The 15,561-nt window shown below is 33.7% G+C and overlaps 1 protein-coding gene across 2 annotated transcripts in view; it reads right to left on the bottom strand.

The window, feature by feature from the left end:
- SLC4A4 (solute carrier family 4 member 4) overlaps window positions 1-15,561 on the bottom strand; it is a 468,271-nt gene that overhangs the window by 56,691 nt on the left and 396,019 nt on the right. For both annotated transcript variants that reach the window (XM_049789908.1, XM_049789909.1), the window contains exon 16: window positions 9,506-9,697. In XM_049789908.1, coding sequence (XP_049645865.1) covers window positions 9,506-9,697 — 192 coding nt within the window. The remainder of the gene's footprint in view (window positions 1-9,505; window positions 9,698-15,561) is intronic.

The raw sequence follows: 15,561 nt of genomic DNA, 5'->3' as shown, positions 1-15,561 counted from the left end.
GACTTCATCTCTCCTAATGGCTGCATAATGTTTCATTTGTATATGTACCACAGTTTCTTTAGCCATTCATCTGTTGAAGGACATCTTGGTCCTTTCCAGATTCTAGCTACTGCAAAAAGCACTGCAATGAATATAGGTGTGAGGAAGGCATTTGTGTATTGTTTTTGTGTTTCTAGGGTATATCCTAGGAGTGGTATAGCTAGAACATATGGGAGCTCAATTTCCAGTTTTTTGAGGAATCTCCATATTGTTTTCCTTAAAGGCTGGATAGATTGTATTCTCACCAGCAGTGAGAGTTCCTTTCTCCCCACATTCCAGCCAGCACAAATTGTTCTTGTTCTTTGTGATGTGTGCCAGTCTCTGTGGCATGAGATGGTATCTCATTGTTGTTTTGATTTGCATCTCTCTAATGATTAGTGATATGGAGCATTTTTTTCATGAGCCATTTGGCCATTTGTATTTCTTCTTTGAGGAAGTGGCTGTTCATTTCTTCTCCCCATTTTTTGATGGGCTAGATTTTTTTTATGTCAAGTTCTGTCAGTACCTTGTTTATCTTCAATATTAGTTCCTTATCTGATGAGGGTATTGGGTGAATAGTTTCTCCCATTCTGTAGTGGCTTTTGTATACTAGTCATTTTCTTTGAGGTGCAGAAGCTTCTCAGCTAGCTAACGATACTCCCATCTGTTTATCTCTGCTACCATTTGTTTGGAGAGTGCTGTTTCCTCCTTAAAGATGTCTTTAGTCTCAATGTCATGGACTGTTTTAGCTATGTGTTGTTCTATACACCTTATGGTTTGGGGTCTGATATCAAGGTCCTTAATCCATTTGGACTTGACCTTTATGCATGGTGTTAGATGAATATCTGAGATTGATTTTTTTTGCAAGTGGCTGAACAGTTGATTATTAGTTGATTATATGTCTGGGAACATTCTCTGAATACTCAAGTCTATTCTAGTGATCTGATGGTCTGTCTTTATTCCAAAAACCATGCTACTTTAATGACTATTGCTTTCTAATACAATTTAAGTTGGGGAAAGTGATGTGTCCCATATTCCTTTCCCCAAGGGTTGCTCTAGCTATTTGTGGGTGTTTATTGTTCCAAATGAATTTTAAAAGTGTTTGATCCACTTCTTTGAAGAATCATGGGTATCCTTTGAGAGATTGCATTAAATATGTACAATTTTGGGGGGTGTATTTCCATTTTAATGATGTTAATCTTACCAATCCATGAACAGGGTATGTGTCTCTATTTTTTTGTGACCTCATTTATTTCTTGAAGCAGGGTTTTGTCATTTTCTTTGTATAGGTATTTCACCTCTTTAGTTAAGTTGACTCAGAGGCATTTGAGTTCATGTGACACTAATGTGAATGGGATTGTTTTTTTTTTTTTTATGTCCATTTCTTCCCTATCATTATTGGTGTATGAGAAGGCCATTGATTTTTTTCTTGTTAATATTTTAGCCTGCCACTTTGCTATATGAATCTATTGTTTCAAGAAGTTATAGTGTTTTCTAAATATAGTATCATGTCATCTACAGTGAGAGCTTGACTTCTTTCTTTCCTATCTGGATGCCCTTAGATCAAGAAATTTAATGTCATAAATATCAGAAGAAGAAAAGTAGGAGCAAAGAAATTTAATTGAGTAGGACTTAAATTATTACAATGGAGATTTATCATAAAACGTTGTTCACAAACATGAAACAGATGAGAGTATAATTGAATAAATAGTACTTTAGTGATGCTAAAGTGACCTCAGCAATCACAGTCACACTTCCTGAAAACTTTCCTGACTAAAACTAAGAAGTATTCCAGAGCTTGAGTGCCTATTCGTTATGTGCTAGGCTCTTTGGATCCCTGATATAGGATGGCCCCATAAGCCCTGTGTTTACAATCCTGGAGGCCATCGAGCACTGCTGGATGATGTATAAGTAGTATTGCATAAAAAAATAACTTTCCTACCTAAGCAAAAGAATCATGAGCAAATGAGGATGTGTCAGAAACAGATGAGCAGATCATACTGTAAATAAAGTATCTCAATCTGGTAGGTATAGTCTAAAGTACCTTTGAAAATCTAGAGGTGATGCAAAGAAATATGGCCAGAAATAGAAATTCAGAAAGCATATTTCAAAAATAGAATAAATAAAAGGTAGGTCTCAAAAAATTTCAGGAATAGGTTTGTTTCTTCTTTTAAACTGCGAAATCATGGTTTACATAGTATTGAAGTCATAGTTGCAGAGCTACTACACCAATCTGTCAAAGATAGATTTCAAATGTGTGAAATATGCCATAGAAAAGACATATTTTCTATTTATAAAATATAAAATGATTTGCAGTTTCAGTTTCAGTAAATAAGAGAAGAACCCAAAGACAAAAACTATTGAACAAATCCTAGGACAGGCTGTAGCTTTAGAGCAGAACCCAAGGATAAGAGCTAAGAGAAAGGCTGATTGTGTTTCTATCAAGAATGACATAACATCAAAGACACAAAGTTCCAGTTGTGGGAGATTTTCAAGCAGCCTACTTGTCAGGAGTTAAGAAACAATGGTTGGCCTCTTTGGCATTCCAAATCCAGTCACTAAAATTCAATGAATAAGGTTCAACTATCAATTTTATTTTTACCCTGTCAAAGATTTTTCTTGGAAAGATTATCGTAAACCCATTTTCAAAGGTACTATTGCTTAAAAGGGAAGATGACTTTATCATTATAATTAGGGCACAAATAATTTTATGGCCTACTCAGCCATTGTCAGGGTCATAGGGCCTACTCTCCAAGATAATTAGCAAAATGATGTGGACCTGATGGTTTCATGTTTAGCTAACTCAATGGAATGCTGCTCAGGCCAGTGGTGGGAGTTTCATACATTTTACTAATAGAAAACTGAAAATGATACAGTCTCTAAGAAGTGGATCCCTGCTTCAGGTCTAGTTAGTACTAAATCTGGTAGAGTTCAGAGAAATGTCAGAGGCCAGGGATCAACTTTAGGCCTCAACATACAAGAAGTTGGATATCTCCTAGGACATCTAAATAGAAATTTTAAAAATTATTAAATAAGATTATGTAGAAACAGTTATAGGAGATCATTTTGTATTAATTGTAAGTGTCTATATTGGTGGGGTTATGATAAATAAGCTAAAAAAGGTTAGGAAAAACAAGGTACTGTTGTCACAACTACTTCTGTCTTCTGTCTTTTAGCCATAAGGAAAAAAAAAATACTTGGGTTGGAGCCGGAAAAGTGGCTCTAGTGGTAAGGCGTCTGCCTTGCAAGCGCTAGTCTAGGATGGGTTGCAGTAGGTTTGGTCCCCCGGCATCCCATATGGTTCCCCCAAGCCAGGGGCGATTTCTTAGTGCATAGCCAGGAGTAATCCCTGAGTGTCAAACAGGTATGGCCCCCCAAAAACAAAACAAAAAAACACTTGGGTTACCAATGTTACCAACCCTTTCTTTATTATTTTATTACATTATTTTATTTATAAATTTTGGCAATAATGTCCCACATGGTACCCCGAGCTTGCCAGGAGCTATTTCTGAGCAGACAGCAAGGAGTAACCCTTGAGCACTGCCAGGTGTGGCCCAAAAACCCAAAAAAAAAAAAAGTATTATATAAACATTTATTAAATTATTTCTTATTTATTTATTAAATGTTTATATAATACTTCTTTTTTTTTTTTTTTTGGTTTTTGGGCCACACCCAGCAGTGCTCAAGGGTTACTCCTGGCTGTCTGCTCAGAAATAGCTCCTGGCAAGCTCGGGGGACCATATGGGACACCGGGATTCGAACCAACCACCTTTGGTCCTGGATCGGCTGCTTGCAAGGCAAACGCCGCTGTGCTATTTCTCCGGGCCCTAATACTTCTGATATATAAAGTTACTGACTAATATTTAGGGCTAAATTAAGGCTGGCTTTTTAATTTTTTATTGAAACCATTGTGATTTATAAAGTTCTTCAGAGCTGGGTTTCAGGGCCAATTCTGCCACTAGTGTCAACCTCCCTTCACCTGTGTTCTCAGAGCACATCCCTTGCAATCAGCCCTCCCCCACAACCTGCGAGCATAACAGGCCATTTTAAGTTTTGATTGTTGAAAGTTTGGGTCTCCTGATTTCATTGCTGTTGATTCTGACTTGTTTCTTTCTTAACACTACCTATGCACCTGTGATCGCTAGGCCCCTGTCCTCCATACTTTCATATTTGTGTTTCTCTTCCTTCACTCATTTGTATTAATATCTTTATTTAAACACCTTGATTACAAATATGATTGTAGTTGGGTTTCAGTCATGTAAAGAACACCCCCCCCCCTTCACCGGTGCAACAGAAAAATAAAAGACATTTTTGCAATTCACTCAGTTTTTTTACTTCTTGCTATGTATCTGGAGCCAAGAGTGTTCTAGACAACTCCATTTAAACTATTGCATTTCTTCATGCAGCTATTCTAAATACCACATATAAGTGATATTATTCCATTAAGTTAATTTTTATACTACACTTAATCTTAGCCAAAAGGCTGAGAAGTGATTTTTAAGATAATTTTTTTATAACCATAAACAAAGTACTATAAATCTGTTAAATTCTGACCAGATTGGCCTATCTTTATAAGTGCATGTTGTTATTCTTAAATAAATGTGAAAATAATTTGTATTAATACAATTTTACTTTAAAATTATATTCTTTTGTAAAAATAATAATAAATATAAGATAGAGTTTCTATGGACAGCTAAAATTAATTTTATAAGGTTTAAATGGTATAATGTAGTCTTATTTATCCATAAAAACTAGTAAAACATCATTGAGTACCATTAACACTAGACTGGACTTAGAATACATTGTCCGTTATTTCTTACTCAATTGTAGATACTTCAATTGACCTTGATGATATTTTTACCGACATCAAAATTGTTTTAGAGAAAAAGAAAATAGAATGGAAATGCCATCTGATTCCTATAATTATTTATAGAACTAAACATATATCCATAATCCATTTGTAAAACTATCACATACCAAAATTTCAAACAAAAATTGTTTTATATATATAGATATAATGGATGAATTATAGAATTCTGACATGGATAGAAATCAAGTATATTAACTCAGTAATTGTTCTTATGTTCTCATTAAAATTATTAAAGCTCTATATTTCCCTCTCATCTATAATTTCAGTTCACAAAGACCACCATAAATTTATTTAGGTCAAAGAAGACAGCAAAATGTAATACTGAAGACAAATATGAAGTAAGAAGAATCAAGAGGTGTTCTCATTTGGATCCCCAAATCAAACTTATTCAACAAATCTTTAAATATTACTATATACAAGGCTTAGAAATTACATATTGCTGTTATGCTTAGCATTTATTATGTATCAAGCATACCTTAGAGACACAATTTTTAATATTGAGTGAATATACTAATTATATCATAAATAATATTGCTTAAGAAAGATACAGAAGAGCTAAACATATTATTTTTCTAACTTAAGTGTTTTTTATTTTTATTTATATGGTATTTACTAACTTTGTTAATTAAAATGACATTAATAACAAGGAGATTTATTATACCATTGTATCTGTTCACATGAATGTTTAATTGCTACTTGCTGTAAGGGAAAGTGGGCAAGGAAATTGGCAATTTCTTATGAAAGGCATTTTGGGAGGCAGGCTAGGGAAATAAAGAGGTTAATGAGGTTGTTTTGCACATTGCCTACCCTGACTGGATCCCTGGCACCACCTAGTTCCTCAATCAATGAGTGATGCAGAGCACCATTAGAGTGGACCAAGTAATTAGTGAGTTCAATCCAGTGGCTTTAACTAATATTCTTTTTCCTAGGTTTCCAAATTTAAATATTTTCTCTAACTTTCTTCATGTTCCTGAGAAAATGAAGAGGTGCTTTTCATTCTTGCTTTCCTTATAACTTTACATAACTATAAGGAAATTGTAATTTTCCTTATATTTTTAGGTCAAATTACTTCTATTTTTTTCCCTGTAAAATAAAGCTGTTGAACTATTTGATCTCTAAGTTCTCTTTAAGCTCCAAAATTCAGTGAGTAGGAGTCTAAATTTTGCATAAAGCAGAATAATCAGATCTAAGTGTATGAACTGTATCCCCAATTCTCCTATCTGCTGTTCTGTGCCCAAAAATTTTAATATATTACATTACACAAATTTTTAATGTGAAAAATTACTGATTTCATGCCACAATTATACTTGCAATAAAATTATTAAATATAGTCCTGCTGCTTATAATTATATAGAGTTTGCATTGTTACAATAAACTATTTAAATCAAATTATAAAGTTCAGAAAAATAGAATTGTAAAGTAGCATCTTTCCTATGGATATGGAACTAAAGTCCACAGAGAGTTGTCAAAAGGTACAGAAGTGTAGGCTTGCCTCTGGGTGCCTACACTTATCCTATTTCTTCAAAGTGCAATATTTATCTCCATTTGACTGTTTTCCTCAAGTCCAAAATCCTGAACTCTTCCTCTCTAGCCAATGTTGTGTTAGTTATCATGAGAAATAAACAAAAGCATAATAGTTTTATAGCAGTTTACAGTCTAAAAATTGACTAAATAATCATTAAAAAGCATTGGGGGGATCTGTAGGCTAAAGAAGAGCAGGACAAATCCTGTGACAAGGATACTCTGACAAAAAAAAAATCTGCATTTTTGAATGTAGGTTTCAGGTGACATCTTGTTTGTGTGATGAGGTTATACAGTTACATTTAATTATTGTTATAACAATTAAGGAATATAGCTTTTAAGTATATATAGATTCTATATATAGTAAGCAAGTAGAAGTATTTATAAAATTATCTACTCTTTATAATGTCCTGACATCTAAATAACAGCTTAAATAAATATTTTGACAAGAAAAAATGTCCTTAATATGTGTTTTGTAAAAAATAATTGTTATGTATGTATGTATTTATGTGTAAAAGACGACCCTACAACCCATGAAAAACTTCCTAAAAGTTGGGAATCGTTTTATATGCCGGTATATGGCATGCTAAAACTTATTCCAGCTTCAGGGATGAGTGATCTGCCCCCCTCTTACTTTTAAGAAGTAACTTACTTTTAAGATTCTTAGGAAGTTTTTCAGGGGTTGAAGTATCATCTTATATGCCAGAAAATATGGTACTTTTTAGATGTATGAAGTGATTAGAGGTGCAAACAGAAATAAGTATCTGAAATTTTATACACTTAATTAAAAATGAAAAATAATATATACTTTATCTTCCCTAATTATTTTATAAATTACTAGATAAAATTCTAAAGAGAAATTTTATCACTGGAATTTCAACTAGAAAGCAATTATTCTTTTTCACATATTCCCAACTCTGAATTACATATATTAATGATTTTTAAATTAACTGCTTAAGCTCTTATAAAGGAAATTTTTCTTTAATATTAAATACAGATCATAATTTTGGAGATACTATTTAAATAAAAGATGACTAAAATATATCTATTTATTTTTAATTGTATCAAGGGTTTTTACAAATTTTTATTTTAAAGTACTTAAAAATCTTCTATTTTCTACCTATTATGCCTGAAATATAACAGATTTGGGCATGTGGGGGATTTTTGAAAGGCTAATATTTTCATTGTGGATCTCAAAAATATATCGAAGAAATTAATATTTTAGAAAGGAAAAACTCCAACTGATAAGAAGCTATTATCCTCAAAGAAATTTACCCAGAAATCTGCTTTTTCGGAAATTCATATTAATGAAAAGGTGTCTCGAACAAACACATTTTCCTTTGTGTGAAGTGAAATACAAGCTCAAAATATCTTTAGGAATAGTTAACCTAAATGTGAAAAGCAGGCAAATATTGGACAATAAAGAAGTGTAATAAAAAAAGTTATCTCTAAATGTGTCTGTGTATATATTTATGTGTGTGTACTAAACTAAGAGAAGCTCTGATCTAAATTCTGTCTGTGTACCACTAGTTTGTGATATTCTGAGGTTCATTTTAGTCGGACTAAATTAAATGGTTAAATACATTTTCTATGTTTTATTTCATGGAAATTTATTTTTCTTGGGACACAAAAGTTGAGAAATTTCTTCACTCTATCCTCTGAATGTTGTTCCTCTAAAAATGGCTAAGTTGAAAGCTTAACTATAATAGAAGACTATCTGTAGGTTAGGAAGGTCTAGTTGTACTTATGGGATTATTAGTTTTCTGAAAGAATTCCCTTGGAGATCCAACACAGCAAAAAGTCCCTAGATAGGAACCATAAGAAAGGCCCTCACCCAACAATGCTGGGACTTGAACTTGGGTCTCCCAACCTCAAGACCTATGAGAAATAAATTTCTGTTGATCATAAGTTACTCAGTGAATGGAATTTTGCTATCACAGTCCAAACAGACCTCCCATTATTTGCCAATTTATAATAAGAAGAAATTTTATGGGTAAAATTGAGTATATTAAAGCTTCATTTGTCAAGACTTAAAAGGGGAATTTAATTAGCTATATCTTATGACTACTAAAGTTCTTTCACTCCTTCTACACAAGACCCAAGGGACGCTTCTAAACTAGACACAGAAGAGACTTTTATGAGGCTCCATTTTTATAGATGAGTTCACTGATTAAAAATGAGTTATCAACAGGCATTACATGAGATATTAATACTTTAAATGCTGGAAATTGAACTGTAAAGCAATGGATTATTTTAGTTCTATTCATCAGGTAAAAATATTTGTAGTTAATGTTGTTCTTATCTTGTAATCTTTGCAGGAACCACAGTTTTGACTTTGAGCTCACTCAAGCATATTTATAGGAGACAGGATGTCTGCACACCCAGCTCAAATATCTGTTTTTCTGTACTCCAACATTCATCATAAGAAGAAAATTCTGGCTCAGAAGACTCTCATATCATACTTATATTAGTAGCACCACTTAGGTTCACTCCTGTTACACAGAATTCAGCTACATAATACTTATTTACAGCTGATAGATAAGAAATACTTCATAAAAATTCCTAATAAAGATGAGGAGTTTTTGCTTATGTACTTAAAAATCTATGGTTTATAAATCCTTTGGTTTCCATAGACATAGATATAGATATAATATACCCCAGTTTTTTTTTTCCTTTCAGTATAGTTACATAGCCAGAACTATGTGAGCAAAATTTTTGGAACGCTTTTCAAAGTTGGGTTACAATGATGCTAAAATACATATGACATGGGCAAAGAACAAGAAGCTTTTTAAGATGCATAAATTGTATTTGGGAGGCTGAATTGTATATGTATTTTTCATCATGTAAAATTGCATTATTGCGCATACGTACAAATTAAACAAAAATGAAACAAATGAAAATGAAAATTAAACAAATGGTAGTGCGTAGGGGTTCTTTCTGGATCTGCTCTCAAGAATTACTCCTGGCAGGACTTGAGAGACCATATGGACTGCTGGGAATAGAACCCAGGTTGGCTTTGTATAAGGCAAGTGCACTACCTGCTATAATATCTCTCCATTTCTCTCAACAAAAATTATTTTAAGCCCAGGTACTTACCATAGTTGGAAAATAACGACTTGTTTTGAATTTTTTCAGAGCCATAGAAGAGGTGTAGGTACCCAAGAAGAGGATAAAAGACATAAGAGAGATATCAGGAACAAAGTCACAGTTGTTTCCTACAAGTTTTCCTCCATAATTCAAGCACTCCTTTGTTGACAAAAATGCCCAGTCAAAAGTGGCATTGTGGTACTGAAAAACAAAAAATTAAAGTTCTCTGAGAACAATGACACATCAAAGGCAGTTTTTTTATTCACAGTGGAATATCTAAGGATTATGCTAAAAGTTTTTACAAAATATTCTGAGGGTTACCATTGGAGCATGAAATTTGGTGAGGAGCATGGAATATCAGGCAAGAAGGCCAGGAACCTAGCTATTGCTGATAATGTTGTAAGAATGATGCAATCTGTTTCTTAATGTGAGCTGTAGTCCTACAATTACCCATTTGTTCAGTGAAAACAAACCACAAAGTCCTTTTTTCCTGTTAACTTCCCTGAGAGTAAAGTGAGTCACAACAATAAATCAAGATTTAAAATAATATGTGAAAGAACTCTGATAACAACTTTGCTGTTTAAAAATAAATTACAATGTCCTGCAGAACTTCTTACATTTTAAATGAATGCCCCCTACAGTTAGTTAATGCTATAAAAGTTGCACTTGGTTAAATCCTTATCTATCCACGTTTTTCCTAAATGATCTATTGATTTTCAAATGACCAGGTTCATGATTCTAGGAACTAAACTAAAACATATTGATGATTCCTGACTTTTCCATTGCAAATTCTCATGAAATTTTGCAATTTCTAAGCCACTGTGATCAGCATCTGTTACTGCAATTTGCTAAAATGCCCTTTAGTCTGTAGAGTTGTATATAAGACATCCATTTTTGTTATGTGCTCTCAAGTTCATAAACTGACTTCTGAAATTTTCCTCTATGTCATAAATTACTGTCATGTCGCAAGTTATATCTGCTTCTTCGTAACTATTTGTAGAAAAAACATATTAATTATAAATTCCTGGATGGTAGTGGATGATGGGGAGATGGATGGATTGTGAGAGGCCTTTCTCTGCTGGCCCAGGCCACAAGCCTGCAACTCCCTCCAGCCAGCATGTCTGAGTGTAGTGGCAAGAAAAAGGATCCACAGGCAGTCAAGTTTCAGGAGACATCAACTTTATTTAGGCACTAGCTACCTTGTGTGGCTCCTATGTTTTTTCAACCTTTTAAGCCTGCTCCATAAGGAGCCCTGCATACTAACCTGTCTCTACCAGCCACCTCTCTTGCTGAATCTACTCTTCCCTTCCTCTCTCTGAATCTCCCCTCTACCCCACATGGTGAGCAAAACAGGAAGTTGGGGGAGGAGAGTAACATACCTCTCCAACGGCTCCATCTCACCATCATCCACCACCATCCAGGACTTTATAATTAATATGTTTTTCAACAACTATTACTATTTTTATTTTTTGCTATCAAATACGCATAAAGATCATTCTTTGCCAGAGAAGTTATATAAGCCTAATGCACATATTCTCCAGCTGCTGAGGTTTAGCTTAGAGGTGGTTTTTCTTCTAAGGAATAACTCTTCTGTGTAGAAGAGTTATCTTATCAGGAATTTGATTCCTTTGCAACTACTAACCAAATTAATGGTGTACCATAGACCAAATATCTAGTCTTCCTTTAAATTTGTATTTTGGAGTCACAGTAATAGTCCCCTGATAGGGTGCCTGATTTGCATGTGGCTGAGCTGGGTTTGATTTTAACATCTCATATGGTCCCTGAGACACTAGGAGCGACCCACGGGCATAGAGCTAGGAGTAAGATTTGAGCAACACTCGTTGTAGGTCAAAAAGTATGAAAAAACTACATATATTGAGGTTCTAGGCTGATGAAAGTGGCAAAAGTGCCAGGCTTGCAATCAGGAGGCATGAATTTCAATCTTCCCCACAAGAATATACCTTGCATTTTTAGTAGCTCTGTTCTGTGAGATCTCTGGAACCAGAGTAAAAATAGTGAAACTTTTAATGCACTACAGTCAGGCATACATGAGCCACTGGTGAGCACCCTCAAGTAAAAATTGTGTAAGTAATGCAGCCAGAAGTGCATCACTACAACTAAAATTTATGAACAAATGTACAAGCACTATAATAACAAATAAAGGGAAGATGGAAATAAGAATTTTTAAAAATTATATGTTTAAATGACTTCTCAAGATCTTTGGAAGGCCATGTGGTAGAAACTACATAAATGGCATCATTGTCATATAGAAAGAAACCACTGGCTGGCTTTTTTAAGCATGTGTTCTCTCTTGAACATGTATTGTTCTTTCCCCTCAATTCTTTCTTTTTTCTTTTTTTTTGGGGGGGTTCACACCCGTTTGATGCTCAGGGGTTACTCCTGGCTAAGTGCTCAGAAATTGCCCCTGGCTTGGGGGGGACCATATGGGATGCCGGGGAATCGAACCGTGGTCCTTCCTTGGCTAGCGCTTGCAAGGCAGACACCTTACCTATAGCGCCACCTCGCTGCCCCCCCCCATTACTTTCTAAGTAAATTTATTTCAATAAAATCTATCTTGCTTTAGACATATAAATAAATTTTAAAAATGTTTTTCCTCCATCAGAGATTTCCCTGCTCTTCCACTATCAAAGGTTACAGTGAGAAGACTGTCCATAACATTGGAAGCTGCCTGGTTCCATAATCTGGAACTTTCTCTTTGTCCCATTAGAGGCATTGATTAAATAAAAAAAAGTTTTTAAATCTTCCCTCTAAAGTAAATTCGTTTTTCCCTTTGGAGGTAAGAGTTCTACTCATACCAAATGCATAAAACATTCTTTACTAAAAGTCTTGATACAAGTGACTTAGTTATAAAAGATATCTGTCTGTCTGTCTGACCGTCTCTCTCTCTCTCTCTCTCTCTCTCTCTCTCTCTCTCTCTCTCTCCCTCACTCACTCTTTCTCATGCTCTCTTTCTTGCAAATACACACACAACCTATGGCTAGAGAGAGTTCAGATTTTTATAGAGCTCAAAATGTAAAATCTTATGAATCAATTTAAAAAATTCAATCTTAATCTGAAGTATTTTTTCTTATTAGCTTAAACTCATAAATAGCTGTATTGCATAATTACTTTTATAAATTTTTAACCAAATTCTACTTCTGAAAGGTGATTAATCATGTCTTACTTTTGTTTTTCAGATTTCCATTTATGTTTTATGCAGAATACATTTAAGGTTCTAAAGTTGTGTTGGATAATATTTACTTAAAATCAGCAAAAATTTATCATAATTTCAATTCAGCACATAAATTTTAGCATAATTATTCTAATAACTAGAGATCCCCAAAGATATAAACTAAATTAGAACAACCCCAACAGGCAACTTTATTGATTTTTTTGGAAAGATTCATATTGAGTTAAAAAACACAGATATGCAGATGTTTGTAAAATAGTAAGCATATTTTCTTGCTTACATCACTTTAAAATGCCAGTAACACAACTTTGTAGGTCTCAAATGATTCTTTATATTCTTACACAGAATATTTAGCTACCATACATTAATTTTTTACTAATTTAAGGCAGTTTATAAGCATCTTTGTATCTCAGTATACCTATTTTTCACTCTCATAAGATTTAAATATAACTTTGGGGCCGGCGAGGTGGCACTAGAGATAAGGTGTCTGCCTTGCAAGCGCTAGCCAAGGAAGGACCACGGTTCGATCCCCAGGCATCCCAATGGTCCCCCCAAGCCAGGGGCAATTTCTGAGTGCTTAGCCAGGAGTAACCCCTGAGCATCAAATGGGTGTGGCCCGAAAAACCAAAAAAAAAAAAGATTTAAATGTAACTAATAATGAATTATAATTAACAATCACTAAAATGCATCAATATAATATGCTTTCAGCTGAATCCATTGGTATGAAACATGTTTATGGAAGGATCACAAAAGTTAAAATTAGTGTTATCTTATCCTTTGTAGAAGTTTGCCTCAGGTTTAATCTCTTGTCTAGAAGTTCTTCTTTTTTTTTTTTTTACTTTAAATTATTCTAATACTCTGACATTGTTAAGTTAGTGGACATTTTGTTTGGTAGCCATTTATACTTTTATTATTATTTTATAACATCTTTTTGATACATTGCAATTTTGGTGCTGAATATTAGTCATTTCAGATTGCTGCAAAATCAGAGAGTAAAAAAAATGTGTAAATAATTCTGTAGGGTTATACATACCCTAAAGTATTTCTCTAATATACTGCACATATACCAAAAAAGCAGACTGAGAAAAAAAAACCTCATAGCTTCAGCTTTATTTCTACTACTATTTAATTGGCAAATAGAAAAAGTAACTTCACTTTTCTATGCAACAAGATACAGGAATTTTACACACTTATAAAAGAGAACCATGAAAATCATTGTTACCTTAACTTTAGAATATAAACTATTTTCCATATACAAACTACTCTAATTACCTTTCATTAGGTCATAGTGGAAAATGAAAAAGCAAATAAAATTGGATCTTGAATGGAAGCATATTCAGAAAAACTTCAAATCACACAAAAAAGCAAGAAATTCCTGAAACTTCTAAAATACTGTGTAAGTATGTACATTTATTTAGGAAAACATCACAGATTTTATTAGAACCTCAAAGAAGTCTGTGGTGCAAATCAGTTAACAAAGTATTTACTCTAAGAACTAGAAGACAGAACTCAAAGTGTAGCTCATTCTTAGCCTGGATAAGAATTTAAGTTCCTGAGTTTCATCACTAAGTGACTCCCAGAGCATTTGTAGTAGTATCTCTGGTGGACCCTGAGCACTGCAAAGTCATGCCAGTATTGTTTGGATTAGTACCAGTAATCATGGCTCCTGGCTCTGCTAAGCAACAATGTGGGAAGGACACCATATTTTTTTCCTCTAAATTGAAAAGTATTCCCTATGCATTTCAACCATTTACTTTAATAAACGATTCATGAATGTAAGAGTAATAGTGATTTGTTAATTCATCAGCAAACAGCCTCTACAACAAGAAAAGATAAATCACTTTGCAATTATTTTCTTCCAGTTCTTATCTTTAATTGATGCCTCTCAGTCATTTAAAACTCAACCTATTCAAAACTAATCTCTTTCCTTAAATCTATGCAGTCTTACCCATCTCTGTTAATATAGTTTCATTCTTCTAGAACCTAAGAAAATTTATGTCACAGTTAATTCCTTTCTTTTTAGCAGAGATATCTTGGTAAACAATTTTTATCAAAAATTAAATTAGAGATCATCAAATCACTGTTGACAATCTTGTTCAAATTACAAATTTTTCCTCAGGGCTTAATAGAGTATATTATCTAATTACTTATTCCTATACTCCTTAAAAGGTGATTCTCACTTCTTCAGACATTAATATTTAGTTCTTATGTAAAATTCTATATATAACATATACTTAAAGTCAGAATTTATTTTCTTTGTTTTTTTTTTGTTTGTTTGTTTGTTTTTTTGCCACATCTGCTGACATTCAGTTACTCTTGGCTATGTGCTCAGAAATCGCTCTTGGCTTGGGGGACCATATGGGACACCAGGGGATCAAACCGCCCTCCATCCTGGGTCAGCCGTGTGTAGACAAACACCCCACCACTGTGCTATCACTCTGGCCCATTAAGTCAGAATATTAAGACAACTGGGATTACCATCTTAACCATCATTTGTGCTTGTCAAAACTTTTGTAACACAATATGTCTCATGACTTTCTGGTGCAATTTCATTTCAGCTCCCCTTATTTAGACCTATAAAGTTAAGGGGGGTTGAAGTGCTAAGATAGAAATCTAATGAGTGGTAAGAAGCTAGAAGTAAAATTAAGTTTGAAGTTATGCCCTTGGAAATCAAAAGCAAAATGCTGTTCACTGAAAAATTTAAGCATAAAAAGTAAAAGAGGATGGGTGTTGAAATAAAAGTATATATAATATCTCCTCAAATAGAAGGAGAAAGTGAAGATACAACTAAAGACTGGGAAACATGAGATACAGATAAAATTTAAAAAATAAAGTTCAAAATAGATATATAAATAGAGGTAATAATAATACATGA

This window comes from Suncus etruscus, chromosome 16 (genome assembly GCF_024139225.1).
Source record: "Suncus etruscus isolate mSunEtr1 chromosome 16, mSunEtr1.pri.cur, whole genome shotgun sequence".
Lineage (NCBI taxonomy): Eukaryota > Metazoa > Chordata > Mammalia > Eulipotyphla > Soricidae > Suncus > Suncus etruscus.
The sequence above is the reverse complement of the archived record's forward strand: the minus strand, read 5'-3'. Positions and strand labels throughout refer to the sequence as shown.